This window comes from Vicugna pacos, chromosome 9 (genome assembly GCF_048564905.1).
Source record: "Vicugna pacos chromosome 9, VicPac4, whole genome shotgun sequence".
NCBI classification, from domain to species: domain Eukaryota; kingdom Metazoa; phylum Chordata; class Mammalia; order Artiodactyla; family Camelidae; genus Vicugna; species Vicugna pacos.
Genome location: NC_132995.1, coordinates 9,838,141 through 9,849,417, shown reverse-complemented (window position 1 = coordinate 9,849,417; position 11,277 = coordinate 9,838,141). Strand labels below are relative to the sequence as shown.

At 51.6% G+C, this 11,277-nt stretch overlaps 1 protein-coding gene and 1 long non-coding RNA gene across 3 annotated transcripts in view; one reads left to right on the top strand and one right to left on the bottom strand.

Moving 5' to 3' along the window:
- The window catches only part of LOC116282251 (uncharacterized), a 70,723-nt gene that overhangs the window by 23,325 nt on the left and 36,121 nt on the right, over positions 1-11,277 (top strand). The window lies entirely within an intron of this gene.
- LYPD5 (LY6/PLAUR domain containing 5) lies at positions 6,605-10,477 on the bottom strand. Its single transcript, XM_015243110.3, has 5 exons — positions 10,329-10,477; positions 8,755-8,883; positions 7,986-8,162; positions 7,631-7,777; positions 6,605-7,405 (listed from the first exon to the last, which is right to left on the bottom strand). The coding sequence occupies exons 1-5, from the start codon at positions 10,408-10,410 to the stop codon at positions 7,146-7,148; spliced, it is 795 nt and encodes a 264-aa protein (XP_015098596.1). The 5' UTR covers positions 10,411-10,477; the 3' UTR covers positions 6,605-7,145.

Sequence of the window (11,277 nt, the reverse complement as noted above, 5' to 3'; positions counted from 1 at the left end):
CTCATTCTCTCTGTCTCTAGTGCTTCGTATCTGCATCTCTTTTTGATTCTAGGTCTTTCTCTCTCTGTCGGTGACGCGGTTTCTCTGTCTTGCTCTCTCCCTGCCTCTAGGTCTCCCTTTGGGCCTCTCTCTATCTCTCTCTTAGAGGGTCTCTAAGCTGACCTCCGCCTCCATTTCCCTCTCCTGTTCACCAGCACAGCTGGGGGACAGCCTCGCCCAGGTGTCAAGGACCAGAGACGCAGAGAGTGCAGCTGCCTGAGAGGGTCAGCAGCCACGGAACAAGACCACGAGCCCCAGGCCCTCCACAGCCTCTGTGCTTCAGTGCAGGCAACTGTGAAAAACTGACCGACAGAAGAGAGAGAGGGAAACTTTGAGTGCTGTAGCCAGAGGGGAGGGAGGGAGGGAGACAGAGGAGGTGGGGGAAGAGGTGAAGGAGAGAGAGAAAATTTTTAAAAATCTCAAAAGAAACAGAGACAGAAGAAACCCAGAGGTAAAGAGAAAGCAGGAGTCAGAATGAAGACATGGAAGTTAGAGCAGAGGGAAATTTTATCTCCAAAGAGATCATGACTAAAAGAGAAAAACAGAGTGAAGGCTGGGTGTGGGAGACGCCAGGGTGGGCAGCAATGTGGTCGCAGTGGGAAGGGCACCTGCCTCCAAAGGGAAGTTCTGGGCTGTGTGGGTCAGTTGGTTGGACATGCGGCTCCAGAGCCAGCTCCCTCCAGCCCAGAGAGGGTGACTCAGGGCCCCAGCGCTTCCTGTGACTCAGCCTTGGTCTCAATCCTGGAGTGGGGAGTGGAGGGGGAGAGGGGTCTCTGGAAAAGAGGGAGGGGGGACCACCAGGGGACCCCTGTGCCGAGAGGAGGGGGTGGGGCAGCTGAATGGGACTTTGAGGGGAGGAGGGGCTGTGGGCCTGGACTCCTGGGTCTGAGGCAGAAGGGGCTGAATCCCCTATTCCTGGTCCAGGAAGACTAGAAGAACTGATTCCAAAGTCCCTAAGACTTTTCCTTGGCTTCCTCCCAGCTGCCCCACCTTCATCCCAGCCCCATCTCCGGGCCTGGAAATGTCCCAGATGCCTTGGGGCCCAGCCGGAAGGGGCCAAAGACAAAGAATTGTTTAACTAGGCAGGGTGGCGGAGGGGTGAAGAGGGTGTCTCTGACGGAAAGGTCACTCATGGCCCAGGGTTGTGCAGAGAAAGGCGGGGCTCAGCCCCTGGGGGAAGACATCCTGAAAGTCTGAGGTCTGTGGCAGCAAATCCTCCACCGCTGTTTTTTGGATTTAGCCGTTTGGAGGCTTCAGGGCATTGGGGTACTGCCACCTGGTGGTGTCTTTGGAACTGCAGGCTCTCTGCTTGTCTAGCCTCGTTTCTGGCGGGCATTGATGGAGCGTCAGGTACTGCTTTAAGCGTTGGGGATACAGTCTTAACAGATAAAACCCCTGCTCCCATTGGAGCTCTCAGGCTAAAGGATGGAGACTTTGTGGCTCTGTCAATCTCTCCCTTTTGCCTTTCTCTCTGTGAGTCTTTCCTTCTCTCTCTGTATCTCACTGGCCTTACTTCTTAGTTTCTGTCTCCCTGGTCTTTGTCTCCAAGTGCATGCCTGTTTTTACTTTCTCTTTGTATCTCCGTGTTCCCCACCAATTAAAAATTATGTATTTTATTAGGTTAAATTTATATATATTTTGAGGGGAGGGTATATAGCTCAGTGGTAGAGTGCCTGCTTAGCATGCACAAGGCCCTGGGTTCAATCCCCAGTATCTCCATTAAAAAAATAAATGTAAAAAAAGAAAGAAAAAATATATATGTACAGCTCTATCACATTCTGGGTGTCTAGAGACTTTGGGTCAGTTGAGTCAAGCCTTAGTATGACCATGGCCACTGACTTTATATTTTTGTGTGGAGCATAACACATGTTCAGCCTGATTTAGAGACAGACCTAAGTTCATGTCCAGCTCTGCTATCCCTATGTGCCCTGTGAAACCTGTCAAATGGGGATGCTTGTATTCTGTTTCACAGGGTTGTTTGAGGATTAGGTGAGGTGGAATATCTGGATCCCTCAGCACAGGGCCTGGCATATGTAAGCACTTGTGGTACATTGTCTCCCAAGCTGGTTCCAGTAATTCCTCCTCTCTGTGCCAATGTGTGGCTTCTCCAACCAACAGGTAGGCTCTTTGTTCCTTCTCCTTCAATCTGGCTGGCTTTTGGATTGTTCTGACTAATAGGATGTGGCGGAAATGCTGCTGGGCCAGTTCCCATTCCAGTTCTTAAGAGATCTAGAAGCTTTTGCTTTTGTTCTTTTCAAACTCTAAGGCTGCCATGCTGTGAGGAAGCCCGACTGGTCACATGGAGAGGCCTTGCAGAGGAGGATCAAAGCATCCTGGCCAAAAGCCCCAGTCCAGCCCCAACTGAATTCAGCTGCTTGAGTGACCTCTGAAGAGACCAGCAGAAGTGCCCAGTCAACCCTCAGAATCATGAGAAATAATACACAATAGTAAAAATAAGTTATCGTACTCATCTGCTCATTTTTATGTTTTATTAAAAGTTTCCATAATAAAAGTATGTATGAATAGCTAATGGAATAGATAGTAGAAATTGCACTTTATAAATTGCAGCTAGTATCATTTTGCTTCTCTCTTTTTGCCTCTTAGTCTTTCTTGACTCTTTCAGTCTCTGCTTATCTTTCATATTTTCCTATCACTCTTTATCTCTTGCTCTTAGTGTGTCTTGGTCTACTACTATCTTGCCCAAACCCCTCCTGCCACTTTCCCCTCCGTTTACTTTGCTCCCCTACATTGGCCTTCTTGCTGCTCCTCAAACATGCCTTGCCCTTTCCTGCCTCAGGGTCTTGGTGCCTGCTTTCTCCTCAGCCTGGGTGCTTTTACCTCCAATCTACTCACGGATCATGCCTTTCCTTCATCCATTTGCTGCTTGATACGGTCTCCTCCTTGACCACCTCTTCAAAAATGGTCTCCTCCCACCTCATAAATAACCCTATATGATATTTCATTGCTTTGTCTTTATCATGGCACTCAGGACTACTCAAATGATCTTGTTTTCTTGTTTTTCTAATTGTTCAGGACAGGGATCTTGCCATTCCCAGCATTCAGAACAGTGCCTGGTGCATCGGAGATGCTCACTGGCTGTTTTTTTTGAAGGAATGCTCTTATTCAATAGTACTGATTGGTTCTCCTTCAACTCTACCCTCTCCCCCTGTTCCATACTGTCCTGGAAATGGGAAGGATGTCATTTCCTCATTTCCTTTGTCCCACCTATAGGAGTTGAGTTGCTGTCTGTGGTTCTGAGACCCAGTGCTGTGGATCTGTCCTTGGTGCTGACTCAGGCTCCCATTTCCATTAATCCGGGGAGGGCAGCAGAATGTTAGGAAAGGGACAGTGTGTACATGATCCAGGCATTGGACCATCTGGATCACTCAGAGAAGGCAGGCATCTGAATTCTGAAGGGAGGGAGTGCCTGGGTTATTGGGTTCAACAGGTATGTGTTCTGTCTATCATCTATCTATTCATGCATACATACAGTTGTATACATATTATTATCAAGGAAAACGTCAAACAAATAGAAGTGCACTGAAGAATACAATAAACCTCCATGTACCCATATAACAAATACCAGCTCATGGTTAATTGCATCTCACCTGTGCCTCCTCCCACTCACTCACTTCCTATGTTATTTTCATGCAAATCCCAGACATGATATCACTTAATTATATGTCATATTTTGTATTTTGTTTCTTTTTGTTGGGGTTTGGCTCACACACATTGTAAAGTTCACAGTTCTTAGGAGTACAGCTTGATGCTGTCCTCCCTGTGTATAGACACGTGTGACCATTACCTCAAGCAAGTCATTGAGCACCTTCATTGTCACAAGAGGTTCTCCTGTGCCCTCTCGCAGTTGATACACCAGAGGTAGCCAGTATTCTGATCTCTGTCACCAAAGATTAAAAAGCCACACTCGGAGAGTCCCAAGACCTGGGCTCTAGCCTTGACTTTGCTGTTGGCATTAGTAATTTTTTTGGTATGAAATATACCATGCGTGCAGAGAGTGCATAACTATAGAGCTATATATTGGACAAGTGACTATATTTGTGAACCTCCATGAAATCACAACACACCCAGAGAGAAAACTGCCACTCCCCACAATCTTCCGGTGTGTTCTTCTGTGACCACATCCCCCTTCCCAACCTCTAGAGGAAACCAGTCTCCTCACTCGTCAGGAATTTTACACCTCAGCCCTGACACATTCTGTTTTCTTGGTTCTTCCTTCTCCCTCTGAGCCCTTCAACACTAAGTGACCTCTGACCCTGGAAACCGTGAATGAGAGACCCCATCACCAACCTCTTCCTGGTCTTGCTGCCTCTTTCCCCGCCATGGGTCCCCTGCAGGATCACAGGGACAGCTGGCTTTGACCATGCTTCTCCCCTGCTTGAAGCCCTTCTGTGGATCTCCATTGGCTGCAGGGTAAGTTCTGGAAACTTTATCCTCATCTGACATTTTAAGCCCCTCAGGGGTGCTGCCACCCTCTCCATCCTCATCTTCTTTTCTCACTTTGTACACAGACCACGCCCCGCCCTGATGCATACAGTCCTTCCTACCTGGAATGCCCTTCCTCCTGCTCCTTTGCCAATTCCTGCTTGTCATTTAGGAGTCTTCTCAGAGATCCATTCCCATCAAGAGCCTTCTCTGGTTTACCTCTTTGGAGTTCCCTTAGACCTTCGTGCTTTGTGATTCATCAGCCATGAGCCTCCAGGTTTGGGACTGTCTCTTTCCAGGCCAGGAGGGCTGGGTTGGGTCTGACTCATTGCTGGGTCCCTGGCATCACCCAGTTCAGAAGAAGAGGTTATAAATGTTTGCTGACTGTCCTTCCCTGTAGCTCCCTCTGTCACTTATTTGTTCCTCTTCTGTCCTGCTGTCTCTCTGCCGTTTAACAAATGTTTTCTGAGACCTTGTTGTGGGGTGGCCCTCCTACCTGGAATGCTCTTCCCCACTCTGTCCACCTGGTGACCTCCTACTCACCCTTCAGGACCCAGCACAGGCTTCGTCCTCAGTGAAGTCACCCCCGATGCCCCAACCCCTAATCAGAGTAGCATATCTATCTATCTATCTGTCTATCTTTCTATCTGTCTGTCTGTCTGTCTATCTATCTATCCGCCTGGTGTAAATCCTCCAATGGATTCTGTATCACTTTGGAATCGAACAACAGAACTAGTGGGAGATATATATTAAGAGACTGATTGCAAGGAATTGGCTTATGTGATTTGGGGGGGCTGCCAGGCAAGTTCAAAATCATAGGGCAGACTGTCAGGAAGGGCAGGCTGTCAGGAAGGACAGGCTGGAACTGTTGGTCATGGGCTGAAGCTACTGTCTACAGGTGGATTTCTTTTGCAGGGAGTCCTCAGCTCTGCTCTTAAGGTGTTTGAACTGGCTGAATCAGCCCCTGGCCAGATGATCTTGGATAATCTCCCTTGGTTAAAGTCAACTGATCATGGACTTTCATCCCATCTCCAAAAACCATTCACAGCAACAGTGAGATTAGCATTTGAATAAATAACTGGGACTGTAGCCTAGCCAAGTGGACACATCAGACAGACCGCTGTAGCTTTGAACCACATTTGCAATCAAATTCAAAGTCGGCTTTCCCCACTAGAAAGGCTATTTCCTAGACTGTGGGCAATTTGCCTGTTTTGTTTACTGCTGTAGGCCCAGCAACTAGAATAGTGCCTGGCACACAGTAGGTGCTCAGTACATGGGACAAATGTACGAATAATGACATTCAGCTTCCCCGTCTTTGTCAGGCTGTAGGGACACCTAGAGCCCCTCTCCTTGTCCTCACAGGCATGTAGCAGCGTTTCTGAGATGCCCTCCTCCCTACAAAGCTGCCTGGCGGAAGAGAGTTGAAGATGTGGAAGTCCATCCTTGCTATGGCACTTACTTGGAAAATCACTCTCTCTTCCTGTGCCTTGGGCAACTTGTCTGCAAAACGGGGATGCAGCGCCCTTTCCTGCTTACCTCACCGGGTCGTTAGGAGGATTAAGTTGGGGGGAAATGATGCGAAAGGACATTGTAAAGCACGTGCACAGAGGATGTGCTGGAGGATTCCATGTCTATGAAGCTCACTTGCTTGTGTAAGTGTCCTGCACACTCTGGGTCTCTTCCTACCTCCAGCTCTTTGTCCAGGTTTTCTCCTTGACCCAGAATGCCCTTCCTCCTCTTTCTCTTTGCCATTTCCTCTTTATCCTTTAGGATTTTGCTTAAGGTTACTTCCTCCAGGAAGTCTTCCCTGATCTCCATGGGTTGGAGAATTTTGCCTGGTTCAGCTTTGCCTCCAGTGTTTTTCTGTCGGTTTAATCAACACTCATGTGTCTGGGAGATAGAGTTGCCTAGCAGTTCATAGGGCTTGAAGTCACACTCCAGGTTCCCCATTTACTAGATATATGAGCTCAAACAAATGCCTTCACCTCTGATTTCCTCATCTGTAACATGGGGATTAAGACAGTTGGCTACTTGGGTGACTTTTGTGTCCCTGGGACTCCATATTCATCCCATTAAATCCTGATCACAACCACTCTGAAGTAGTTCTTGTCATTATGGTAGGTTTTATTTTCACCCCTGCCTGACAGATGAGGAAACATAGGCTCAGACAGGTTAAGGATCTTGCCCAAGGTCACCCACAGGCAAGTAGAACTAGGGTTGGAATCCATGCAGCCTAGCTCCAAGGTCTGGGCTCTGAACTTCTAGAATATACTGGATATACTGCTTCTTGAGGCTCCCCTGATGATACTAATAAAGACATCATCGTAGCTCCTTGCTGGAGCTGGTCCTAGGCTCTGGAGAGAGAGCACAGGAAATGGGTTTTGAGGAACCAGGGCCTGGTGCTGAGCAAGTGATATCTACGATCAGGTCTGCTCTTCATGCAGGGTGGGATGTGGCTGTTTCTCCCCACTCTGGGATGCTGGGGACTCTGCCAAATTTCTCCCAGGCCTGCTGACCAGGTAAGGACTGGGCATTGGTGGGAAAGTAGGAGGAAGAAAGAGAGAGACAGACAGGAGTGCAACATTCCAGGGACTGGGCAGTGAGAACGGGGTGTGTGTGCCCTGCCCCCAGTATCCTGCCTGTGGAGAGGCTGGAGGGGCTGTCTATGAGGAGAGCCCGAGGGGTCCTCTCAGAGTGCCAACCATTAGGGGGACCGTGAGGAGCAGGAGCAGGAGGTGGGGCGCCCGGGGAGGGGCGGTGGCCAAGGCACTGGTGAAGGACTGGCTCACGGAGTCCTTGTTGCAGAGATGCCCCTCACAGCAGGAGCCCTGGAGGTCGATGTTGGTCCACGGGCTGGTGGTGCCCTTGATGGTGCAGGAGGGCCGCTGGCAGGTTCTGATGTACACAGGGACTGAGAGATTGCCTTGGGGGTAGAGCAGTGGAGAGGGGTCAGAATCGAGGGAGGCAGCTGCACCTGAACCTCCATCTCAGAGGCCAGGGTCACGACTGGGCCCTTAGATCACCTTCCAATCTCCCTCTTTAGAATAGGGCCATGCCTCCTCCTTCAGACCGGAGCCGCGTCTCCCTGTCAGGCCTGCCCTGCCTCCACACCGGTTGCCCAGGCCCTCCTACAATCCCAGGTCCTCACCAGCGGTCATTTGGCCATTGCCCTGGAAGCAGACGCTTTGGTCCTGGTGACACTGGACCCGCCGGGATTTCTCCGGGGTGCAGTCCTCTGGATGGATCCCCACGCAGGCGTAGCACTCGATGCCGCTGAGCGTGGGTGGGTTGGGCGCTGGCGAGAGTGGAGACGCACACTCAGATAATGGTCCTCAGGTACGGTCGTGCGGGTTGCGTGCGCACTGCCTGGCTCCAAGTCGGGGCTGGAATCCTGGCGGGCCTACGGGAGGAGCCCGGCGGAAGCCACGCCCCTCCCGCCTGGGCCTGGGCCCCTCCCAGCCCGGTTGGTCCCGCCCCACACCCAGCCCCGCCCCCTCGCACACCTGGGCTCAGATTGGGGAGGGAGTCGTGGGTCAAGAGGTGCGCGTTACAGAAGTCGGTCCCACAGCCGCGCACCACGGAGTAGTCGGGCGGCAGCGCCTTGTCGTTCCACTGCATCTGGCCCGTAGGCGGGCCTGTCCAGCACCCCTTCTGAACCAGGGTCACTGCGGCGCGGTACCCTGGGGGCAGGAGGGGATGGGGTCTGGTGCGCTGCCTTCTCCTCTCCAGCTCTCTCCTCCTCTCCCACGCCCCCTCCTGTCTTACCTCTCCACATCTCTCCCTCCGGTCTCTAATCTCTTCTCTCCTCTCTCTTCCTCCTTCTCCTCCTCCCCTCCTCCTTCTCCTCCAGCTCCTCCTGGGCTCTCCTCTCTCACACAGCCCCACTTCTCCTTCCTGCCCTGCCCTTCCCTTCCATCGCTTCCTCCCTCCCTCTCAAACTCCGCTTTCCCCTACACCTCCTCCCCTCGCCTCTTCCCCTCCCTCTCATCACCAACCCTCTCCGCCTCACCTCTCCCTCCAGGCTTCCTTTCTGCCCTCTCCCACCTCCTCTTCCTGGCTTCCCACTGTCTCCTCCTCCCATCTCTTGCCCTCATCCCCTTTTCTCTCGCTCCCTTCTCCTCCCTCCACCTCCCTATCTCTAGCCTTATCTTTCCCCTCCTCTTCTACCCAATTCCACCCCCCAAGCCCCCTGACTCCTCTCCCTCCCCGCATCTTTCATCCTTGTCCCTGTCTCACAGCCCCCCCCCCTTTTCTGTGCTTCTTGCCCCTCACCTGTGTTCAGAGACAAGACAGCCTCAGAGCATCCGTGGAGACAGGAGATGTTGAGGAATTTCGTGCCACTGAGGTCAAAGGGCCCAAAGTAGATGTGCTGAAAACTGTAGCATTTCAGGGCTTGGGACCCTGGGGAGAGGAGCAGGAGTGGGGTGAGAGGAGCAGGCCAGAGATGAGCCTGTGCCAGGAACTCAGGGCTCCACCCTGATCATGGCTGTGTCTACCTCTTGACACAGTAATGACCTCTGCACCTGTCAGTCCAGTTCTTTCCCCCTAGGCTGTTCCAGATCTCCACCCTCTCTGGAAGCCCACTGAGATTTTGATAAAGGAGGAAGTGATTCACTTCTGCTCTGTTTGCCCCTCTCCCAACTAATCTCACCATGTCCAGCAGCACCAAAAGGCCACCAGTTGAAAACAGACACTTTAGTACAGTCAGTGGGATGTGCAATCTCATATACAAATACACACACAGCCCCAGCAATATGCACACAGAACAGATACAAACAGGCCACACAAAATAAGTACCACACAGACCCTCCAGTAGAACCCCCCCAAACTAAGGCACAGCATCTCACACAAGCAAAATCACAATCACAGGCAGAAAAACATATGGATACAGAAACAGTCACAACACACAGACCCAGAAACAGAGGAAGTCGTACCCAGAGAGAGACAGATACAGACTCAAGAATCACAGACTCACAAATAAAATGAGAGACCACAATTAGGTGAAGTGAGAGATCCACCAAAAAGAGACCCACAAAAATAGACAACTTAAAATTGTATTCATATGCGGGATACACAGAGACGCGTGACACAGATACACAGAGAGACGGACACACACATCAAAGCACCCAAACACAGGTACACGGAGAGAAATACATGCCTACCAATCACAGAGATGCACAGACACAAAGAGAAACAGATATGCAAATTGATACACACATCTCTTTTACAAAGAAACCGAGGCTCAGAGATAAACAGACCCATAAAAGCATTTGTTCAAACACCCAGACACCAAAACTTGGTACAGAGAAGCACACACAAGCGCAGAGACCCACAGGACATGCTAACACTTAGACACAAACAGAAATCAAATTCTCTTCTGTGAATGAGCGCACGCACACACATACACAATCACTGGGAGCAGGCGCAGCCTCCTTCCGGCCTCTTGAATTCCCTGTCTTTGTACTTGCTTCAGTCCTGATATGAATATGTCCCTGTCCTGACCCAAACGGGGGGAGGGGGTTGCCCAAGGATGAGGCTAAGGTTCCCCGCCAGTTCTGGAGGGAGCCTCCATGATTCTCCAGAAGAACCTTTGAATGGGGGCGTGGGCAAGGAGGATGGGAAAGGCTGGGGTGGTGGACGAGAGACACTAGAGGAAATCAGTGATATCGGAAGAACGGAGGAGGGAATGAGAAATGGAGAGGACACGGTCTCCAGGCCTCCTCCTACCAAGACCCAGGATCCAGGCCCCCAGTCCCTCCTCCCTCAGACCCAGGATCCAGGCCCCAGCCCCTCCTCCTTCAGACCCAGGAGAATCCTACGTCCCCCCACCCAACTGCCCTTCTTACCATTGGACTCAAAAGTCTGGACACCTGTCAGGCAGAGAACAATCCCAAACAGGCACAGCTGGATGGCTCTGGGGACTCCCATTGCCAGGTTGTGGAGCTGAGTGGAGACACCGAGGACAGCTCCTCTTGCTCTGATTTCTGCCAGGCTGGTTCTCCCAGCCAAGCCCCAGGCATCCGGGCTACCCAGCCTGGCCAGGATTCCTCCACCCCCGCCCCCCCCCCTCGCTTGGGCTGGTCTCCTCCTAGATAATCACGATGGGGCTGTGTTGTGTCCTGGGTTTGAGGGAGGAGGGGCTGGGCCCTGGATCCTGGGTCTGAGGGAGGAGAGGCTGGGGGCCTGGATCCTGGGTCTGAGGGAGGAGAGGCTGGAGCCCTGGATCCTGTGTCTGAAGGAGGAGGGAGCTAGGGGCCTGGAACCCTTAATTTTGGCGGGATTTGTGTTTTGCAGGCTCTTTCTACCCTGTTCTCCACACTGTGTTCTAGTCTGAGGTTGGCACACGTGGTCTCTTGATTTCTCTCCTCTTCCTCTGCCCCAGCACACACCACCTAAATGGGACCCCGTCTCCAGGCCCAGAGACACAAACGTCACCTCCTTACTGAAGACTTCTCTGACTCCCCCCACCTCAATCATCCACCCACCCTCAGCCTCAAGCACCTCCCTGTCTCCCAGCCTTGGTCACCCTGGGTTGGGCTAGTGTCTGTCTCTTCCATCAGGCTGTGAACTCCTCAGAGGCCTCAGGGGATGTTGGTGATGTATGAATGAGTGAATCAATGAAACTTACAAGCAAACAGAGAGGCAGAGAGAGAATGACAGGGAGATAGAGACACCCGGAGAGGCAGTTACACATGGGATGCAGAAGGACAGATAGACCTGGTGTGGACAGATGCAAAGGTAGACAAACCCAGACTTGATGGACGGGCCATGCCCACAGAAGGTGCTTAATAAGTA